Raw genomic sequence first — 24,031 nt, forward strand, 5'->3', positions numbered from 1 at the left:
TTCTATGCTTTTTTCCCACATTATTTATGCTGTTTTTGCTGGTTCTAAACCTGATAAAATGTGCTCTTTTGGTAGCTGGAAGTATTATCAAATAATATGTATTTAATTGGTAATATGTAGATTTTCATGAATAAAAGGTATATGAATTCTTTGAAAATCTGCAGAAATTTCTGCTTATAACTATAGTATGACTACAGATTTTTAATGAATTCAGAGGAAAAGACTAACGAGGACAACCATCTTAGAGTCTCTATGAGATTTACCATAAAAACCAGTTAGATAATTTTCTAAAGCTTCCTTTTTTCTTTACATTGCTCTCGCTTAATTGTTTGCAAAAAACAAACAATGGTTAACCGTAAAGGCGTTACGGTAAGCTTACAGTAAAACCTGATCTGTCGCCTAGCAACATTCCTGACTCAAGTGCTTATAACACTGACAGAGTAACTGCCACATTTCCATAAAGTTCACCGTGGACCATTAAAACACGGTCATGTCATCAATTCATCTCTAACTTTCATCATAAACCTCGATGCTTCAATCTGCTCTGAAGGGCAGAGAAGCTATAAAAGTCTTTCAACAAGTCTTCAAATACAGCTGTACTTTGTGGCACAGTAAAATCGAATTACAACGGAGTCTGTCCTTGTCTAAACATGCAGGGGCACATTCTGTGCCCTCTTCATGACGTGAGATGTGGATTTCATAAGTGGATCGTGGCAGAACAACGGCAGTAGCTTGGTCAACAGTGAGACAGGCTGATGGGACAGAAACGACAGCAGATCTGTCTCTCGCAGGTCCGTCACACTGAAAACAAGGAGAGTGAGAGTGTTGTTGCTAAACATTAAGGAAATCAACATGAGTAACCTAGCCAAGCAACATGCCAAGAGTAATGACGTACATATGAAGGGAGTGAATTCACTAACAGAGCTGCATGGTCTGGTGAGAAAGAAAGAGTGTGTGTGTTCTGTATGTCTCTGGCTATATTCAAAGTGAAAGTCAAAGAGCCTGATTCTCATTTTTACACACTCCTACCCTTGAGAAAAATAAGTGATGTTTAATTGTATTGAATGTGCATTTATAGTGTACTTCAAATCTTAAAAATGCATTTAAAAAAATAATTCCAGATATAATAATAATGACACAGAAGACGCAGATGTTTACTTAACACAGCCTTTCTTAAGAAAAAGTATTTTTTACAGTATTTTTGATGTGTTGACTAACATACTAAAGCCAATGTACTGTAAAGTATCTGATTTTAATTCGAACTTTCAAAATCACATTTAATAAATATATTTTAAATCTACTAAATTGGATCATCACCATTACAAATGTATAATTACAAATATATTTCAATACATGACATACAAATATAAAAATGGAGAGTAAATGGGGGGGGGGGATAATTTTTGAGCCACTTTCAGCAGCAATGTCAGTGTAACCTCTGAGTCACTTCTGCAGGTGATTATATTCTCCACAAGCCTTTCAACAGGTGTCTCATCTTCTCCACCATGACTCCCAGCAGAGCTCATAAATGTATGTGTGTGGGGACATAACTGCCCTCAGAAGGTAGTTAAATCTGTCAAATCCTCCCTTTGAGGACATCTGAGGTCATTTTCAATTGGAAAAACCATTTACAAAAGAATGAAATAATGGTTTCTTGGAGCAGATTTAGGGATTGTTTTAGTTTGTAGTCATATTTAGATTAATACAAAAATAACAGATGTCTATTATATGTATATCCTCATTTAGCAGGTTAATATGAATGTGTGTGTGGTTTTGCTATTCTTCTTGAAAACATGTAAAATCAATTACATTATGGAAACAAGGCAATATATTTGTATTCTAGAAAATATAATGATCTCAGAAAACAACAAAGTTCAATTAAAAGAAAAAATGAAAGGTGTATGTGTGTGTAATAAAATGAAACCAATAAGTGTGTGCAAGCTTAGGTGTGAGAGTCTAAACTTCTGGATATCTGCCAGTGAAGTTTCCCTCTACACTGAAACAAGCATCAGACCCAGACATCACTCACTTCATCCTTTCAGAACAGAGCTGGTTCCACATTCATAAAAGATGAGGACATCTTTGATCTGTCACAGTGTGCAAGCAAACACACACTCTCTCACACACACACACAGACAGAGTGATGTCAGCTGGTGACTCAGAGGAACTCTAAGGACAGACATCCTCACACAATGATTGCTATTTTTGTTTAATCTCCGCTTCCTCTTCTAATCCTCCCCTCACTCTCTTTTTAGTTCCTCTCAAATCCTCAGCTTCTGTATTCAGCCTGCTGTTCTCTTCCTCCTTTCTCTCGTCTTTCTTGCGTCATTCCATCTCGCCCTGTTCATTCCTTTCCCTGTTTTCTGTCATCCTCTTCTCCTTTCTCTGTTTTATCCTCCTCTTTTGTCCTCTCTCTCTCTCTCTCATCTGAAGGGCACAGTACCTCTGCAATGCCCTACATAGAGCTGGAACTACAAATCCCATGATTCCTTTCAGCAAAGCTGATTAGGTCCAAGTAGTTATAAAACCTAGAGAGAGCTACCCGTCAGCATTCACATTTATGTCAATGGGAATTGCTCGGATAGTGTATGCAGCCCTGGAAGTACACAACCTGGATGCTGCGATTTTTAATTTATGAGTTCTGAGTTTTAATTTTTTGTTTTGTTTTTTGAGCCAGTCACGTGTACATGGCTACCTTTGAAAGAAAGATGTTTTTGGCCCCATATTGATGTTGTTACACCATCTACCAGTAGGAAATAACAGGCACAGTTAACCAGCCAAACCTTGACCTCCTGATTAAATCCACTAGTCTGTTGTTCCAATGCAAACACATGCCCTTGTGACGCTGCTGCGGTGTGAATACAAACAATTTAATCTTAGACAATTTTAGATTCAGTCTAATTACATTCCCCAGGTTCTCTCTGTTTTGAAATTAACCTACCTTTTTGTAAAATATGGCTTGTGCTTGTGAATTTCCCTGCAATCTGTAAATTCAAAGCCTTGAAATATTACTGAAAGACTTAATTTTGTTTTTGAAAAACTATTGGGAAGAATATGTCATCCTCTGACCCTTGAATTGCTGTTAAAGTGGATTTGAGTGGCTTTTTAAGTCAAAGCAGTGCAACTATTAGGACAATCATGTGTCATTATTCTCATAATATGACTCAATAACTCATCTCCAGCTCAGCAACTATGCAATTTATGATAGTGAAAGAGAGAGAGACAGAAAGATGATTCCACTAAATATGCAAGGGAACAATGGGGAAAAGGAAAGCATAGCATAATCTTCAAAAGCGTCATTAACAAATTATACAACTCCAAGATATTGCTTGTCCATTCAGGAAATATCATCACAGATAAACTAAATCAAATGCAATAAATCATAAGTGTCCATTTAGAAGAAATCAACCAGAGCAAGTGAGACACATGACCCGCTGCCAAGACACATACAGTATGTAACAGTACAAACTTAACATGTTCCTATTGATCTTAATGGAAAAAACAACACTGCTTGTATATCTTACAATGGCTGAACACAATCAGAGCAATAGCCCAATTTCAGCCAATCACCCTTATCTATCAGTTGCCATGGAAACACCAATGAGCTGTCAGCAAACACAGCTGTCATTCAGACAATCAGTGTTCCAAAGGTGTGGCCAAATACTATGCGGCACTAACAGCATGCAGGGCCAAAAGCTACACTATCCAGAGCACAGGTCAACACATTTTTCTATCAAATGAATGAAGACACTTTCTTTATTCAGCAAAGCCTGGTTAAACAGATCTTAATCATCAAAACAACAGACTGGTTTTTCCCTTAAGAAACCCCTTGTTGATTCAGATATAAAACATCCTTTTCCCTCCTTCTAGACATTTCATAAATAATTACACACAAACAGAACTGAGCTCTCTGAAGCTTTGTTCAGACAGGCATGAAAAATCTGATGTTTTGGCCATATCTGACTCATCTGTCTGTAGCAAAGAATCAAACAAAATCAAAAAACAAAAAGATTTTTACAGCCATATCTAGTTAGAAATCTGATTGAAATCTATTTTTATAATATGTCTCTGAAAGGTCGGATCGTATTTCAAGTAATATTTGTTTTGTGAATAATGGCTTAAAATTTGTTTTGTTCTCCACACAAAGCTTTTGTGACCTTTTTGTAATATCATACAAACTGTTCAATATTGTCTAGTGCTGTGCTCACACTTTTCTCATATAGAATCTAATGCATGAAAGTATAAATACAGTAATGCCTGTCAGTTATGTTCTCTCATGTGCCGTGTGAGTTCACATATGCAGAAGCACAATTTCCGTTTTTCCTTTCTCCCTGACAGCAGCTCTCAGTTGTCAAGAAAATCGCCACTATAGCAACTGATGCAGATACGCCGGATATTGACTACACAGTCTGAACAAACGGATCAGATTGCATCACTTACTGTACAAAATGACACTTCTAAAGATCAGATGGGATTAATGTACAGTGTCAACAGTATGTATGAGGCAGTCTGGGTTAGATGGCACAGTGTGGTTAAAGTTGAGTTAGAGCCAGACCAATTACCCAAAGCACCCACAGAGACTACGAGTCCCTTTCACAGCTAGTAATTAACCTAATGAACTGATTACAGCCCCTGCAGTACAGCCTATGAGTGTGTGTGTGCAATCTAATTAGAGCCTAAATCACACAGCCTGAGAATTTACTACCTCTGTGGTGTCACCCTGAAGAAGCCAAGACTCATTCAGTAATGGTGTCAGATCCTACACATGCAATGTGCTAATGAGAACACTGCTGCACACATACTGTAGGAATCACACACTGTTTAGCATATTAGTTTTACTGAATGATTAGTAAACACATCATGTGACACACTATATCGCTATAATGAATGTGCATATATTACGAAGGGCTGTAACCATAGATATGGATAGCCCTCATATTCACTGATATGGCCTTTACAAAGGGAAATTCAAAACCTTTATGCTTGGTCTCATCCAAATTTTGAGTATGGTTAAAATAACCATAAGGAATACAGAAATGATAATTTGCTGAATATGTTCTCATCCTCAGGCCATCCAAGATGTAGATGAGTGTGTTTCTTCATCAGAGCAGATTTCATAAGTTTAGCATTACATCATTTGTTCCGCAATGTATCCTCTGGAGTGAATGGGTGCCGTCAGAATAAGAGTTCAAACAGCTGATTAAAACATCACAATAATCTACAAGTAATCCTCATGACTCCAGCCCATCACTTTGTTTGTAAGAAACAAATCCAAATCTATCATTTCATTTCTCCAAATATTTTCAGATGAAGAAACAAACATCTAAATCTTGGATGGCCTGAGGGTAAGAAAAGTTTTTGCTTTTTGGGTGAACTGTTGCTTTAATTCAAACTTTAGAATTAAAAAGAACTAAAAAGCTGAACTTAAAATCAGGGCAACATCACAGGCTGAGAAAAAGAGGGAAAAAAACACTTTCAAGTCCTAAACGGGAGGAAGCTAGCCACCAGAGACTGAAGAACATTAAAGAGAGAGTTCTTTGAGCGGCAAAATGGTCAAGTGATAGATATACTCCCCACGCACCCCAGAGAGCATCTAATGCTGCAACCATGTTAGTCTACTGTTTTAGATATTAGTGTTTATTAGATGCTAAAAATTAATGCATTTTGAGCTGCAACTACAGGGTGTGTTGCAGACCTCAAGTAGAAGTGGTGTTTGAGTGATACGTGCATGTAGACGCACATGTGATCCAATCTATAGACCGCCAGGACACATAAGAACACTCAGCGGTCGATGGTATGATGGGTTTTTGGTCGGCGACTGGATCAGCGGAGATAAGAGAGCTGATAAATGCCAATCCTACATAACACATGGCCATAGAACATCAGTGTGGATGCTGATCCCTCCATCAACAGGCTTTCAAAGATGTCTCCTCATTATCTTGTGACAAAAAAAAAAAAAAAAAAAAAAAGGAAATCGGGTATTCAGAAGGCAGATGTGTTCCTTTTTACAGAGAAATGCCAATTCATAGGTCTAATAAAAATGTAATTTTACTATTATTTATATACTCAGTTTTTATAAACATTTCAAATTAAGTTTTCATTTTATCATTTTGTTACAAACTGTTTCTACTTAGACTTAATTACATTTTGTATCAGTTTTAGTTTGAATAATTGTATTCAAACTAAAGCAGCTTGCTCATGCATAGCTTAAGACATCAGGTTCTACAAAATTTCATTCAAGAGTCAATTTAAAAGCTTCTTCTAAAACAAGTGGCAATAACATACCAAAAAAAGAAAGAAAAAATACTTTAATTAGTGACATACAGGAGGAGGACAGAGCTAAAACTATTGTGGTTAGCATAGCTCACATAATCTGGTGTTGGAATTGTTTGACAAATGTTCTGGCATCTTGGCAAATCAGAGAACAGTTTGACATTACTGAGATTTCTTCCATACAGGATATGGATATGAGATTACAAGACCTTTAGCACACTTAAATTGGGATTAGTCTGTCAAACAAATGTTTCAGTTACCGTTATTAACCTAGGTCTCTGTGATTTCATGTACATTATGTATATAATTAAGGAAGGAATTAATTAACATTAGGATCATACTCAGTGTTATGCAGTCAGGTATGACCCCGTCTGTGACTGGATATTCCTTATGGATTCATTTTCTTTTTACATTTAAATGGGATGTGAACAGCAAGCAGTTATTTTACTAAGAAAGTTGGCAAAAAGGTAACAGATGTGGTCAAAATAAATGAGAAGCACTGCAAACAAATTACATACTGCAATCAAAGACATTCCTGTCTGGGTTGTAATTTTTCCCGAGGTTATGTGAAAAAGCACAGACATGTTTGAATTTACCTGACTAGCTCCAACTGAACAGGGCTTTTGTCTGATAAGCCTGAGAAGCAGAAGCCCTCCATTTAATATCATGTCTGTATAGGAGAAGCATTGAGATATTAAAAAGATCTTATTTGAATACAAACCTGGAACACTGATGGCTCTGTGACAAAGTTGCTTTGGACAAAAAGCATCTCTTAAATGCAAAAACTGTAAATGTAAAGTGGTGATTTTCCCATGCAATCATTGCTATACACATACATAAATTTGATAATGACAGTGTCTGTGTCTTTAACTGTCCAGACCATCCAGTTCTGTTATTTATTACAAGCTTTGCATTAATGGCGCGGTAATCAGATCAGCACAAATGAGCATGTCCTGCTAACCCAGATAAACCCCATGACGTGCCCAAACATACACACACCCCCTGCATCATCTCTCATATACAGTAAATCTAAGCCAATACACATATGCACAAAGCCAATCATGAATCATCTGCTGACAGGAAGAGATCACCAAACGGATGAGACATTCAGCCTCACAATCAAAAAATCTGATTATCACTAATATACCATGACACAAACACAGGCTGCAGTGCTCATTCTAGTGAAAACTACACAAAGTCAAATGGAATTAAATGGAATAGCCTATCCAAACCTGTGAGAAGACACTATTGCTGATTGTCTGTCCTTCTGTTGTTCTTACTGAACTGCTAGAGGAGGTTTCCAAAAAGTCTTCTTCTCTTAAGCGGCTGGCATCTCCCTGGCCACCTCCATCACAGCCGAACAAGAGCGGGGCAAAGCAACACACACTGCCTGGACACAGCCTGGGCATGATGGTTCCCTTCAGCCATTCGACATGAACACACACACGCTTACAGACACACAGGAACACGCTGACTTCCTTTTGGCTGCACCTTAAAGACACACCTTCTTTTTAAAAAGAACTTCCTCTTACAGGTGAAGTGATAAGACCGCCCATCCTATTACACCCATACCTACCGTTTGAGAATGAACACACAGAGGCGTGCGAAGGTCTATATTTAGAACTAGATAAACTTGTTTGGTAAGCATCACTATTCACAGAAGCACAGAAAATCCCAAGCAGCTATAGGCCAAGACAGATGTTCCTATTGGATCAGGACAGAAAAAAAGACAATGAGGCCTTTGCAAACATGAATGTACATGATCCATCCTGCAGGAACAAAAAAATCCACAAATAAAACAGCTTCTCCTAAAAAGCAATGAGATTAGCTGGAGAATGGAGAGTAAAATGAGACTTTGGCACGATGTCTTTTGCTAGTAAATTTATTTTTTTTTCCAGATCAATAATAATAATAATAATAATAATAATAATAATCACACATTTCTTTGAAAGTTTTAGAAGACACTCAAATTGCCAAGATACTTTATGCTATACATTCATGAAAAAAAGTGTAAAGTGTAAACACAATTAACACTCAAAAATTGCTAATAAATTTCACAAACAATTATAAAGAAACACTTTGCTTTTCTTTGCTTTTATGTACAACTTGATTTTTTTTTTACAGTGTATATTTTTAGTGTCTTATTTCAGGTAGGAGTTGTCAAACTTTTAAAAGTTCAAATATGATGATCTCTTTGAGAGAACCCCATCCTATTATATATATGCAGCTATATTTATACATAGAAAGACCCATTTATACTTTAAATGAAAAATAAAAACAGTATAAATATGTATCAAATTAAATATCACCTGGAACAATCTGGAAAATAATTACATTCTACACTGTATATATTTTAGACTAGGAATATTAAATTAAATCACAAATTATTTAATTTGCACTGACAGGAATAAAATAGTGATTAATCTCATGATTATATTATAATTCTTGTTGTCTAACAACATTTTTTGGGGGGTTGAAAACCCCTGCCCTACATTAGAGAAACAGCTAAGACAAAGTTGATCCTTTTTTGAATTCCATGAAATGTTTTGAGCTATGAAAGAGCACCCGCTGAGGAATAAATATTTCCTATTTGTCATCTGAAGCACACAGGTCTGTTCCAAAACAAACCAACATGCGGAACATTCAGAAATATCTAGTAAACATCTTGAGTGTAGAACATACCTAGAAGTGTCTGTTACAGAAACAGGTGGGATGTGGAAGAGATGAGCAAGATGCATCTGGTGAGAGGTGGAAAAAGATGGAAATGCAGACCGAAATACGCAGTGAAACATGAAGGGTGGGCTCTGATCTGATTTTTTTTGTGAGTGCTGGAGAAGCAGACACTGTAATGAGCAAAACTGTAATTGACAGTAAACACTGAGAGAGAGGAGAGTTTCTCTGTCATGTCTATGTGCAAACCTCCACCCAGACTCTTTATCTCCTCTTCACATATTACTGTCGCTGTAAACCTCCCAGTCTCGATGTGTCTGCGGTTGTAAAGCCTGGTAATGAGATAAAACATCTCCTTACTGCAGCGCAAGGCTGACTGAAGGAAGATATTATTCCTTATGGATCTGTTTATGAGAATACGATGAATGAGCGCCTTTGTGGGTTGCAGTTTATTATGAGGACACTAGGGGGCGGTAGTTGCTGGAGCTAAAGCAGCACTGCAGTTATTTGTAACTGTCTGTTGCTGTCTCTGATACACCAAGGCTGATCACACACACACATTACCATACCACAATTCACACTGGTGCAATTTCACATGTGAAACACGCATTTACACAGCTGACGTTACATGGCGGCCCATGATATTATGATGGCATGCTGGGTTGTCATAGAAACTAAACTGGCCGGGGAGACGGACTAAAGGGCCACCAGGCCACACACACATCCACACTGTAAATCAACACAAATTCCCACATCAACATGCTGGGTTGAAGGCGACCTGCTGCTGGAGAGGAAATGAAATGCTTTGTCACTTCCTGCGAGAGAGCGAAGCGAACGCAGGGGGATTGGCAGAGTCACACAACATATGGGGCTGAGCCAGCTAATCTGCGTATGGAGAGAGAGCCCAGTGCCAACATTAAACCTAATGAACCCGGGCGTCAGATTTAGTGTCTGCATCAGAGTCAACACGATTCCCTCGGTGGATGTAGAGCGGAAATTCTCCTCCATATTTAGACTGATTAAACATGACTGGATCCAAACCTAGATTATCTTCCTGCGCTATTATGATGAAAATTAGAAGAGGAAGTTGAAATGACACTTTGGGAAATTTGATGAACATATGAACATGCACAAACACGCGGCTGCTGCGGGAGATCGCTCTAATCTCATTGCTGAATTACTGCCGACTGCTTCCAGCATACGCCACAAATCTGAGACTGATTCACATAATCCCTTGAGTGAGGGAGAGAGAGAGAGACTGAGGTTCTTTGCCTTCTTTTCTTTCATTACAATCTAAGCTGGAAATGAAGGGAAAACTGCGAAAGAGAGCCTTATGATAAGAGTGTCAATCAAAACATTTTCATACAGGATCATCAATTTAAATTTCAAAGTAATGTATTGGCGTGATTGTTCTAAATACAATATTTTCATAAAAATCAGCATCTCTCTCTCTCTCACACACACAAGACATTAATGGACATAAGGAATATCCCATATTAATAATCATGAATAAAAATGCTAAAAAGAAAGAGAAGAGATTATGACTAGAGAAACACAGTGTGCATCACACATACGCAGTGACACATACGAAGGGAGAGGAAGAATAGGGACTGAGAAGTCCAACAGAGGTGACAACACCTATGGAGTGAACACCTGCTGCTCGTGTCATGAGCGCTGGACTGAACAAAGGCTTTGGGACTGAAGTCCTGTAACTGCTGCTCCCTTATGACACACACACACCAACGCTGGGCTCAGTCACGACATCCTCCTCAACCCTGAGTGCTCTGCCGCTTGTGCCATCTCCACGGGAACAATCCCCAGCCATTTCTGCGGCAGCGGGATGAGTGGCGTTCTGCTAAAGAGACTATTGTCCCTTCACACACTCCTCCACACACAAGCTCCTGACCATCTCATCACACACATGTGTGGAATATGTCTGCTGCACAACATACACGCATGAAGTAGAAAAAAATGTACCATGGAAACGTCAAGTCGTTCAATTTGATTTGATTCGATACAATTAACCGAAGAGTTCTAATATACCTGAAGAGAGTTTTCCATTAGCATTACCATTTATCTAAAAGCTGCTGCCTCTATTTCATGGGCACTAAGTTCCAAAACCAGTCTTGAAGACTATAGACTCTGTGCACAAGCGTAGCGACGAACTTCCACTATTGCCAGAAGTCGGGATATCAGTTTCCGGTTTTCATTCGCGTTGCCCAAAATGTCAGTATTTACTAGATGTCTCAGAGATCTGCCAAGTAGAATCAACGATGTCCATCACATCGTTAATGCCTGGTCCCCTGCTCCAGTACACAAACGAAACAAGGGATTCAAACGCATATGCCTATCAAGTTATATGCAAATAGTTTAATCTAATGTGTTATTTCGGCATCTAGCGGCAAAGCTAGTTAGCGACATGTTCATTTTAGAAGCTTTTCTTTCTCAATTTTAAACGCAGACTCTTCGTTTTTTGTTTTTTTTGGTGATAATTGTATTATCAATTGTATTAAACATCTCCCCCTCTCAGTTTCTAATAAAGATCAGGGCACAGGTGATGTCTGTTCATTGTGCTACAGGTTCGAGTGTATGGTGAAGCTAGGATTGATAAACCCACAATTATAAGCTTGTAAACGTTACTTTAATAACCCGGCGTTTCTAATGTCCCGGGGATTTTGCCAAGGTAATTCATGTTTAATATAACTCTTAAAGTAGTATGTAATGAAAACAGTGGCTAAAATTGGCAGGTGAGTTTACCTTGCTGGTCCCCATTCGGGTTACTGAATGCATTCTTGTTCATGTTATAATCATATTACTTATTATAACTCGTTGTTCCTGATGTTCCTAGAGATTCAGCCAAGGTCATTCATGTTTAATGTTACTCAAATCTAATGAAAACATTTACAGTAGGCAGGTAAGTGGTGGCAAATTAAGCGTTTTTAGCTAGAATGGCTTTTATTGTTATCAAAAAAAAAAAAAAAAAAAATTGTATCAATGTTTTTGAAAAAAAGTGGGCAATACTAGAGGTTTTATTTTATTTATCATTGTTATTGTGTATATTGTGACGGGAGGAGCCAACGACAGACACAGTGGGTGTGGCGTCAGGCCTCGGAGAGGCTTTTATTAAACAAAAATGATAAAATAAAGTGTCCAGGGGGAAGAAGTGTCAAACAAAACGGGGGGATCTGGTGTCCTCGTTGTGCTGCGGGGCTCGTGAAGGAGGGCAGTGTTCAGAAGGGGAAGGGTCCAGGGAAGGGGCGGAGTCTGGTGGCCGCACGCGCTCCTGCTCTGGTCCGGTTACGAGGGGCGGCGGCTTCTTCTGAGCGGCAGCTCTTCCTTTTCTTCCTCGGCCTTTGGCGGGACTTGAACGGCCCGGCATCCTGGCCCGACGGCCGTAATACGGGTGCGGCTTTCTCCCGGACCGCGGGTTCTGCAACTCACATCTCCGGTGGCGCGACGTCCCTCTACGCACCCTTCCTGGACCCACGAGGACACCAGCGTGCATGCACGGGGGAAGAGACCGGTCTCTCGAGGAGAGGCGCGCTGGGCATTTAACAGCGGCGGTGATGAGGCTTCATTCAGTCCAGCTGTGCCTCATCACACGCCGCCAGCCCACGTTGATCCCACGCCCCTCCTCTCATCCACCCACTCCAGTCGGGAGCCTGGTGAAGGGCGGCGAATAAGGGACGGGGTGGTGATGATGAGGGGGAGGGCCACCGATCCGTCACAATATAACATTGAATATTGAATATTTAATTGTGCATTATCTTATTTTTGCATTTAGATTACCTTCGCCTTCATCTCAACACTCATTTAAAGATAGTCTTCAAAAACACTAATAATTTAGTAACAAGTTAAATCTTTTTTTATTATTTTTTTTTTTATTTAGAAAATTTCAGAATATATATTTTAATATTGTGATGTTAAATTCACTTACAGATAATATTAATAATTTTAATAACAGGCCACCTGAGTGTACTTAAAAGGGAGCCCAATTTCATGACTATGACTCTTAACAAACAAGGACAATTTTTAAAAGTACAATTTATAATAATGTCAAATTAAAGTTTCTGTAATAATTGTGAAATTACATATAAAGATAAAGATAGATTAAGTGGTTCAACAAAAGTACACATTTTCATTTAATTGCAATTAACGTGCAGTTAAGTGTCCAAAAGCATCACATGTTGTTACAGTTAAGTATATTATCTTAAATTATTTCCATAATAAGTACTTTAAAAAAAGTATGCTAAAGTGTTCTTAAATGGACCTGTAGCACAATGACCAGACAATGCTTCAACTGTGCCCTGATCTTTATTAGAAACTGAGAGGGGGAGATGTTTAATACAATTGATAATTCAATTATCACCAAAAAAAGAAATAAATAAAAACGAACAGTCTGCGTTTAAAATTGAGAAATAAAAGCTTCTAAAATGAACATGTCGCTAACTAGCTTAGCCGCTAGATGCTGAAATAACTCTATATATTGCGTTTGAATCCCTTGTTTCGTTTGTTGTTTTGGAGCAGGGGACCAGGCATTAATGATGTGATGGACATCGCTGATTCTACTTGGCAGATCTCTGAGACATCTAGTAAATACTGACATTTTGGGCAACGTGAATGAAAACCGGAAACTGATATCCCGACTTCTGGCAATAGCGGAAGTTCGTCGCTACGCTTGTGCACAGAGTCTATTACCTGAGCCGTAAGTGCCATGCGACTGATCACTCTATAACTCTCTGTAGAGAGGGAAAACACACAAATATAATTCAGACAATAAATTGTTTACAGTTTATATTTTTATGTTTAAATTTAATTTTGTTGAAAAAGAATACTTTGGTGTGGCAATTAACCAGAGAAGCGCTACCCTGACTAAGGTCAATTGCTTAAAGGGTTAGTTCACCCAAAAATGAAAATTCTGTCATTAATGACTCATCCTCATGTTGTTCCAAACCTGTAAGACTGAAGTTCTTCTGAACACAAATTAAGATATTTTTGATGAAATCCGAGAGCTTTCAGACCCTGCATAGAAAGCAACGCAGATTCTGACTGACACATTCAAGTCCCAGAAAGGAAGTAAGGACATGACAGGACATAACTAACTTAATCTATGCTCTCCTGTCTGGTTCTTTTGTTGGACAAAATGGCAGGTTCGGCATTATGATTGATCAGACCGCCTGTCAATCAAGCTCTTTGCGATGGGTCAATTACCAATTGGTGAAGTCATTGTGTCCCTGCAAATATGACCACCAAGTGAACAGACGTAAGTTTACAAGCCGAAAAATGACCTCCTGTACCAAGCTGAATTTGGTTTCGATTAAAAATGATCTTTTTTTTTGTTATTGTCTATAAATAAATTAACATTCAGAAATCTGCATGGACAAAATCACTTAAATAAGTTTGGCTTGTAATGTAGAATATAACAGTAGAAAGCGGATAATACAATGTCAGTCTAGAAAATAAGGACTACAGTATTGCTTGTAGTCATATATCTCTGTAACAGTCACACTGTGTGTGTATATGTTGTTGGCAGGGTTGCCAGATTCATAGTCACAAATTGTCTTGAAAGCGAAACTATAAAACATAACAAGCTTAATCAAGTCTTAATAAATCCCTACACCACAAACACATAAACACACTGAACACAGTGAGTCCAGTGGGAAAAATAGATTACAAACCACATACAGCTGTTGTGAATGATAGAGCACAGAGAAAGAGAGATAGCTGTTGCAGACTAACATTCCACTTAACCTTTCGAGCGAGAGACGCACACACCTGACCCAGCACCTGTTCTGTGTGTGCAGGTCGCAGCTGTACACCTGTGTCGTCTCCTCTCCTGACTGTGTTCATAAGTGAATGTTATTATATTTCAGCGTGTGAGTGTGCGTCTCGTCAGCAGTTCTTCTCTTTACTGGCAGCGCTCGACTTCCTCAAGCAGTGAAATATTTTCTGCTGAATTAATCAATCACGGAGCATGATCTCTATGCAGATGAATCTAGCAAGATAAATGAAGAGAACAGAAAGTTTCCAAACATTCAAATAACATCCTCTTAACATCAGTTCACATTATGAGTAAGGTTTATAACGACCGGGTTCCTCATGAGGCTGAAATGATCTCTCTCACACAAACACATACACACACACACAAGTTTTCCACAACAATGGTGAGTCAGTGCTTGGCTGGGGATCTGAGGACCTGCCTCAGATCTGCTCTGCATCTTCACTGACTTTAGTTTTGAAAACATACAATATATTAAGATCCAAAGTAATTTAATTTAGCATCTTTACACAGCTGATAGAGCTTGTTATAGACAACAGCTACACTTAAGATGACCGTCTTTGCTTCCTACTGATGTGGATTACTATTCAGTACTATTACTATTACTGAATGCTAATTACTGTATCTAGCTAACAGGTTGGTAATATTTTTTAAAGGGGTCATGAACTGCCTTTTTTATTATTTTGTATTGTTCTCTGAGGTCCCCTTATAATGTTATCAAGATTTTTACATCAAAAACATCATAATTCAGAAGTAATAAGCTATTTTCTCTCCTGTTTTAACCACCCTCACCAGAACACTGTTTGAATAGGTGTGGTGGATTGTTTGTAAACAAATCCATGGTAAAATGAAGTGTACAAAGGACCAAGTTCTTACTGACGCGGTCTGGGTCTACTCTTTATTTATTTATTTACATCTGTACCAATGTCTTTACTGTCAAGTTTGATCAATTGAATGTGTCCACTGAATAAAATGATTAATTTCTTTAAAAAAAAATTAAAATGTAATGACCCCAAACTTCTGAATGGTAGTATATTTAGATTTTCAGCCAATGGGTTTAAGCAGCTGAAGTGGTGCCAGTATATCTGGCCCATAACCATTTTAACCAATTTGCTTTGGTGGAAAAGCACAGAACGGACCCAGGCACTGGCACCGTTATCGCAATCTTGTCAGTGGAAAACTATAACACACACATACATACAAACGGTGTGTGTCCAGATAGTGAGATTCCACAGCACCCTGTGATCTCTCTCTCTCTCTCACTAGGACACCATGTTGCCCAGTGTGACCAGCAGACAGCCCCAGCGGCTCGTTAACAGATCAGGCCTTCCATTGATCAGCAAGCTAATTATGACTCTCTCTCTCTGTCCTTTTCTTTCTCTTGACATCCAATACACCGCCATATGAGTGTGTGTGATGAATACGTGTGTTGCCATTCAAACTACCTATTTACCCAGCCTTACGTCAGAGCGGATCATCCATCTCTCTGGTCTCAGAAGTAGGATGTGTGTCCATATCATCTTCCACAGGACAATCAGACAGGATCATATAACCTGTACCAGTTCAATTACAGTAAACCACTCCAATCGGCTACTTCCAGCAATAACACATAACTAGTGACGTCCAGTTAGTATGTGTGTGTGGGCACTGGAAAACAACCTACTCCTCCTCTACTTCAGCCACATCATCATTTCTCCTTCTGTGACTTTCTCTCGCTCTCTCCACTCACAAAAAAGTACCCAATTTTGAACATGCACCATTCCAAAGTACATGTATATAGCAATCATTCAGCACCATGGTATATACCAGAGTACTGTAATACATCACAACATCACGGCATCTCAGCCCTCTCTCCGTGTGATGTCTTACCATCTCTATATAACAGGTGGATCCCTCAATGCCCTAAAGCAGCCCATGATAAGGAGGACAAGCACCTCACTATGGCGACCTTGCTGTGCTTAACAAGGAATAAAGAACAATGTTTCAAAGCATTGAAACATGCATAAATACACGCATTCTTGTTCAAATGTTTGGGGTCAGTAAGATTTTTTTTTTACTTCTTTTATTTGGCAAGGATGCATTAAATTTGATCAAAAGTGACAGTAATGACATTTATAATGTTACACAGGATTTCTATTTGAAATAAATGCTGTTCTTTTGAACTATGTTCATCAAAGAATCCTGAATAAAAGGCAAGAACCACATCAGAATGCTTTCTGATAGATCAAACTGAAATTCAATCTGAAATTTCAGCTTTGCCATCACATAAATGAATGACATGTTAAAATATATTAAAACAGAAAACAGTTATTTTAAAATGTAATAATATTTCACAATATTATCTAACCTCTATTTCACCTATCCTGAATCTAAAGCATTTAGCGACACAGTGGGGCTTTAGGATTTTGATGAAATTAAAAACAACAAAATGTTACTAAAAATAAACAAAATAATCATATTCTGCATTATTTCTAGCTCACTAAACAAAAAAGTGACATTAATCACGTGACTCTTTTACAGATGATCAAATGTTCTTGCTTCTAAACTTGTGGAGCTCAAGTGCTGCTGTCATTCAAGCAAAAGGGGAATAAACAAAATACTAAGACATTCTGAAACTGATGTGCATTTTTCAACTTTTCTCTGAAATTGTTATGCTGATAATATAATTTGCTTTGAAAAAAAAAGCAAATCTGCAGCGGGGAGTTCCTCTGTCATTTCAATGAGAATGCAGAAACAGTATTTTACGTGGTAAACAGCCTGTGACAGCACAGTGTAAGCGTCAAACTTTGCATACTCAAACAGCTTGTTTGCATACCAATTTGCATATAGTCTCAGGTCAAACAGTCACGCTGCTGCTAATAGATGTTAATAAGAAACTGTTAGTAAAAGAGATTCCACACAGAGCCAAATCTGTGTGTGTCTGTGTACAGATTACAGTACATATGTGCTGGAGAGCATTCAGAGGCTCTTGAAGAAAGAACTCCATCTGTGTGTGTGAGTTTGTGATTAAGTGCGTGTGGGTTTACATGGGTGTAGAATAGAATGTCTGTTAGATAACTGCTTTAATTTTTGCTTTATTAATATTTACTATATTTTACTTATTTGTTTACTCTTCTCATTTCACTTTATTAGCACGACTTCTGAGTGTACGCACACATGCTAAAACACTTTGGTAGTACTAAAGTGCAGTTTTTTGGTCACGCCAGTGAACACTAAACTCAAGAGTGCATATGTGTGTGTGTGTTTTGTGTGTCAGACTGCGTGAGAGTCTTACCATGAGTATGTGTGTCCAGTGTGGTAGTCCTTCAGTGGGGGCGTGAAAGGCTCTCCCCCTTCTCTCGCTCCATCCACCATGCAAATGAGCCCTATACACAGCTCTCAATAACACTCAACACACAACCCGACACTCACCTCACCGTCCTCCCCCTCTCCCTGTCCTCTCTACTGTCACTCCATCTTTTCTGTCTATTTCAAGTCTGTGCAAATCATTTCATTTCTTTACCCATCCCCCCTTCTCACGTCTTTCTCTTATTTTATACCTTCTTGTTTTCTTGAGTGTGCTTTATTTAGCAGAGCAAGGCCCTAATTTACATAGCCTATGGCCACTGCGAGAGAGCGATAGAAAGAAAGAGGGAAATTCCTTTGGCCTTCTTGATGGTACTGGAGGTTGCATCTACACCTCTCTCATAATCTCTCCCTCCCGCAAACACTCAACACAAGCCAAATAGGGAATCGAAGAAGAAAACAATACCACTGCCAACTATCTCTCAGTGTGTGTCTTCCTTTGCATATGATCATGCTGTTGCAGGCAGAGATGTTTTCACATCATCTCTCAAATAATCGACCCAAGTCCCATTTTCTCCACTCTTCTTTGCATCTCGTGTGTTTTTAAAAGACAACATGGATCCCATTGAAAATAGCCACACCATTCAAATCGTATTCAAAACATACAGTTTGAGACTAAAAATAGCCATCTAAAAATAGCCCGCATCAGTACACATGATATAATATGTCAAGGGCTGAATTGTTTCTCGGCCCACACACGTTCACCTTGACATGCAAAATGGCCAGATTTACAAGTCAAATTTCAATTATATAACGCCATGCCAGAGACAAAACAGCAGTACATATGAACACCTCTTAATTTGTGTCTTTTTAACCTAGGCATTATTTTAATTATTTGATTATTAGTGATACATGCTATAACATCACTAATATTACTGTTCATAATTACACTGCCATTTAAAAGTTTGGGGTTGGCTTTATTCAGAAAGGATAAAAAAAATCTATCACGGCTTCCACAAAACTATGAAGCACCACCACTACTTTCAACAGTGATGATAAATGTTTCTTGATCACCAACCCGGCGTATAAAAACAGAAAATAAGTAATGTAAAGACCCCAGATTTTGAATGGTAGTTTATATTTAGGTGTTTGATAAAATCCCTAACCCCAAGTACTAAACCTTTTTCATTTATTTAAATTTACTTTGTACCACACAGACCTGAATGATTCTTCAAACTGTGGAGGATAGGTGTGTTTTTCTAAACAATTAAGACTTATGCATTTTGCCTGATATAAAACAAAACAGAAGAAAGAAAGAAAGAAAGAAAGAAAGAAGGAAAGAAAGAAATGTATCAACTACATATTAATGGACCAAAAAATACTCAGAATATCTCAGCAACCACACAGCAAGGCCCTGGCAAACACCCACAACACCCAAGCATTGTGGAGGCGACTTCTGCATGGGCAAACACCACTCACATTATCTTCAGAAAATGTGTGTTTACTTCATCACTCTTGTTTTACAAAGATAAATAAAACTAAATAATTAGAAACTTGATAGAAAATGTAAAAACCAAGTCACTGATGATCCAAATATTCCAAGAAGAACTCTACATGATGTTGATTTTCTAAGAGAGGGCATGCTCAATGTGAACACATTTCTAGAAAGTGAATAAAAATAGACATTGCTTGGAGCTATAGTGAGTGAGAGGAAGCAAAACCGTGTGTGTGTGTGTATTCTCCTCCGCAGTTTGTTAGGGTCAGTGTGAAGAGCGCTGGTGTGTAGTGTGCTCTCTCTGGCCGCCCCCTCAGGCCCTGCTGTTGTGTAACCACCGCATTGCAGTCGCACACAAAAACACATAATGACTGAAGTGGCATATATGTGGGATAACAACAAGTGTCTTCATCCGTAACTATGCCTGTGGGTCAAGTTTTGCCCACGCTGTAGAGACCAAATAACCTCATTGTGATAGTAAAACTTGAAATCATACTGTAGGGACCAGTCAATATCCAGAAGGGAAACACCTTATAAACAAACAAAATAATGTTGTAATAAAAATGTAAAAATGAAAAACAGTTCCTATGATGGTTAGGTTTAGGTTTAAAGCAGTGGGGACATTGAGGAGATGTTCTTTTTTACTTGGAAACACATCTAAATATACATTGCTCATTGTGGGACTCTTAAAAACAGCACAAGATGTGATGCAGCTGGCAAATTCATATGGTAATGAGGGAAAGGATTTAAAAAAAGCTAAACTAAAGCAAACAACGAAAAGATATATACTAATTAACGAGTCACTTTGGACGTTTAGTTTACTAGTCAAACATTCTGAGCCATAGTGGAGGATATGGGATAGAAAATATCATTAGCTCAATATAAAATAATATAAATCAATGAAAAACAATAAATGTTTGTTTATGTTTTGGTGTTTGGGGTATGAAATTTCCTACACGCTTAAAAACGAAGGTTCTTTATTGGCAAATTTGGCATAGTTCTAGTTCTATGAAATCTATGATAGTCCTTTAACATCCATGGAACCTTTCCACTGCACAAAAGGTTCTTTATAATGGAAAATAGTACTTTAGATTATTACAGTGTCCTTCACACAAAGAAAAAAAACAGCTCTTTTAAGAACTGTTCATTAAAAGGTTATTTCTTATATGGCAGGAGTGTCAAAGCCCTGCAGAGTTTAGCTCCAACCCTAATTAAACAAACCTGATCCAGCTAATCAGGTCCTTCAGGCTTATTTGAAAACTACATGGTTTGCATGTTGGAGCAGGGTTGGAGCTAAACTCTGCAGGGCTGCGGTCCTCCAGGAACTGAGTGTGACACCACTGTTCTATGGTTTTGCTGCAAACCCTTTCTTTTGAAACCTTTATTTTTAAGAGTGTATGCTAAAAATGACATCCCAGAGAGGACACCACAGAGAAAGTGGGCTAAAATCTGCAGATAAATATAGAAAAAGATAGATCGCAAGAGCAGTGGTTACGCTCACAGCAGGTGTGTGGAGCCTGGCCTGAATCTTCTGCTAAAGCTCCAACATGTGTTAGAAAAACATTTCCCATTGTTCCTTGTTTCGTCAAGCAATCATGAACAAGTGGTAAAGACTGAGAGGAGAAAATAATCTAACCACGGGAACACACACTCTAGTCCCCGAGGGCACTGTGCAACACACACAGCTTGACACGATTAGAAACCCAGTGGGAGACAAGTTAAAACAGTACAGAGAGAGAAAGTGGGAAGGGGCTGGATAAATGGCACTCTGTCTATTTACCAGTGACATCTTTCCAATATCCAACAGCAGGTGATAAACAACGTGAAGAGAGAACAAGAGATAGAGCGAATGATGGAGAGAAAGAAAGAGAGAGAAAGGCTGGTAGAGTAAATTTAAGAGGAAAACACTTTCTCTGCCACACACTCATTTCTCAATATTATTTCTTCACCAATTTCACACAAACACACAGAATTTCAACCATCGGTGTCACAATGTTGCTGCAACAGAGATAGAGGCCACAGATGGGGGCCAGACTGAGAATAAATGTAGCTGGTCTAAATTTATTCTACTAAACTCTATAGTGAGAACTGATCAGCATCAGAATGAGAGGGAAGCACCAAAGACAGCTCCCAATAACCCTTGTTCAGCCCAGCAGAGAGCTGTGGTGAAATCTGTACATTGCAACAGGCCTCCGGTGCGCTCACTGCAATACCCAGCTCTTTTACATGGCACTCTTAGGCAAGTTTCTGAGCATTACAAAAGAAGTGAAATAGGTCAAAACATAACTGTGCTGGGTCATTCTAGTGGGCAATGGGGGTTCAGTTATTGCAAAATGTGTTTTCAACAAGACTTTCATTTTAAGGAAGCCTTTTTCAGCTTCAGAGTAAAAAGGGATAATTGTTTTAAATAAAGTCACAATTATGAGACACAAAGAATACAAAGCCACAATTTGAGGGAAAAGTCACAGATTTACAGTAAAGCCACAATTATAAGAAATTCAATTCAATAAAGTTGCTATTGCAATATACAGGTGCAATTGTCTATTTATTTATTTTTCTCACAGAGGTGAAAACAGGCTTCCATCAGGGGAGAGAAGAAGAAATGTGCTGTTTTTTTCTTTTGCAATGATTTGAAATTTTGTTTAGAGAGAAAAAAGCGGCTCTTACAGTAAATGTAGATGCAAACTTTACCCAAAAATGAAAATTCTGTCAACCTCATGTCGTTCCAAATCTATATTACTTTTTTCTGATTGAAACATTCTTAAAAATATATTTGTTAATGATCTAGAGAAGAAAGTTAAGTCATACAGATTTGCAACATGGATGAGCAAATGATGATGAAATTTTCCTTTCTGGTAAATAAAAAGTTAAAAATCTGTGACGTTTTGAGCAAAGGAAACACGGGATGTGGTTTGTAGTGCAGGACAAAAAAGACGTACATTGTTCTTATGTTTTTTCACACATGCACATATACAGATACACATATGTGCAGCGGTGTCTTCTTTTCTTTTTGGTCTCCGTTTCTGTACTCAGGCATGCTGCTTCCTTCCTAAACCCTCAAACACACTTGATTGAGGAGGTGTGTGTGTGTGGGTGGGTGGAGAGGGTGCTTCAATGCTTTCATCTCAGGGTGACACAGAATCCCTCCCCAGTATTATATCATCTGCACCTGCACTCAGTGTGTGTTTGCCTGTGTGTGTTTGTATGCGTGCACAGGGGCAACCACACATGTCTCCTTAATGTAAACTCTTGTTGCTGACAATATCTTAAGATGGCAAAACACGAGGAAGCCCCCTCACCTTCACCACAGAGTATGAATCAACAAAGCTTTATTGGAATGACAGTAAAGGGTAACAGTGTAGCTAAAACAATATTGTACTTCTGTATATTGTGCTTAAAATAAAGTTCAAGGAACAGTTCACTCAAAAATAAAAAAGTTATGTCATCATTTAATCACAGTTATGTTTTTTCAAACTTGTATGACATTTATTTCCTCCGTGGAACATGAAAAAAAGAGATATTTTGAAGAATGCTGGGATCCTAAAAACACTGGTCCCCACTGACTTCCATTGCTTGGATAAAAAAACAAAAACAAACAGACAAACAAAAAACAGACATTTAAAAATAAAACAATAATAAAATAAAATAAAAAATTACAGAATTTTCATTTTTGGGTGAACATTCATTTTAAGCTTAAAGAAGTTGAGAAAATGGACCAGAAGGGCACAAAATTCAGTTGGATATGGTACGGTGCTAAGAGTCAGTCATCACTCTTCAAATAAATCTTGAAACAGACATCTTTTTCACAATTCAGAATAAGAGTGCTTCATTTTTGAGTGGCACAATGCCCCGTTCTATCCTTTCATCCGTAATTTTTAGGAATTTTTATGGCTGTCCTGTTTCAATGGCTAGACGTGCTCATTCAGTCTGTACATGCTCAGAAGGTAATAAGATCCTCTTCCATTCTCTTTATTTTTTAGGGACCTGAGGCAGTGCATTTTCCTTTGGATTTTCCTTTCCAATCATTCCAAATAGTTTTTTATTTTTCTCTTCAGTGTATGCTTGATTAATCAATGAAGCTAGTTGGAAATTATGAAAATAGTTTTGTATCCTAAAAAAAAAATGCTTGTGTTTATTTTATTTTATTTATTTATTTTGATTTAATCTCGTAATTTTATATCGAAATGTCAAATGACATACGGACATCTGGTGACGTATAACAAACTCACATTTAGATCTGCCTCCATCCAATCAGTAACCGATGGATAGAAGTTCCCACTATACATTTTTTTTTCTTTTTCGAGAATCTATTTTTATCAGATGTACATCTAAATACAGAAGTTATCTTTAAATAGAACTTTGAATAAAAATTTGTTTGTTTTTTTTTTATATTTCCAGAAATTGAAGGAATAGTTTACCAAAAACATAAATATTCTGTCATTATTGAAGACTTTCTTTTTTTATGCAGACTTTTTTTTTAAAGGAAGCAAAATAGCAAAAGCACACTGTACAGCATTCACTGTATGGAC

At 38.0% G+C, this 24,031-nt stretch overlaps 1 protein-coding gene across 3 annotated transcripts in view; it reads right to left on the bottom strand.

Moving 5' to 3' along the window:
* Window positions 1–24,031, bottom strand: part of si:dkey-172j4.3 (diacylglycerol kinase delta) — a 59,277-nt gene that overhangs the window by 16,351 nt on the left and 18,895 nt on the right. The window contains exon 1 of one of the 3 annotated variants that reach the window (XM_058781827.1): window positions 17,997–19,247. The exons of 1 other annotated variant lie outside the window; for it this stretch is intronic. In XM_058781827.1, the coding sequence (XP_058637810.1) occupies window positions 17,997–17,999 (3 nt within the window). In that variant the 5' untranslated portion in view covers window positions 18,000–19,247. Of the gene's footprint in view, window positions 1–7,505; window positions 7,728–17,996; window positions 19,248–24,031 lie in introns of those variants that run through there. One more of the 3 variants, XM_058781826.1, reaches the window with a different exon arrangement.

Source organism: Onychostoma macrolepis, chromosome 07 (genome assembly GCF_012432095.1).
Source record: "Onychostoma macrolepis isolate SWU-2019 chromosome 07, ASM1243209v1, whole genome shotgun sequence".
Classification (NCBI taxonomy): Eukaryota; Metazoa; Chordata; class Actinopteri; order Cypriniformes; family Cyprinidae; genus Onychostoma; species Onychostoma macrolepis.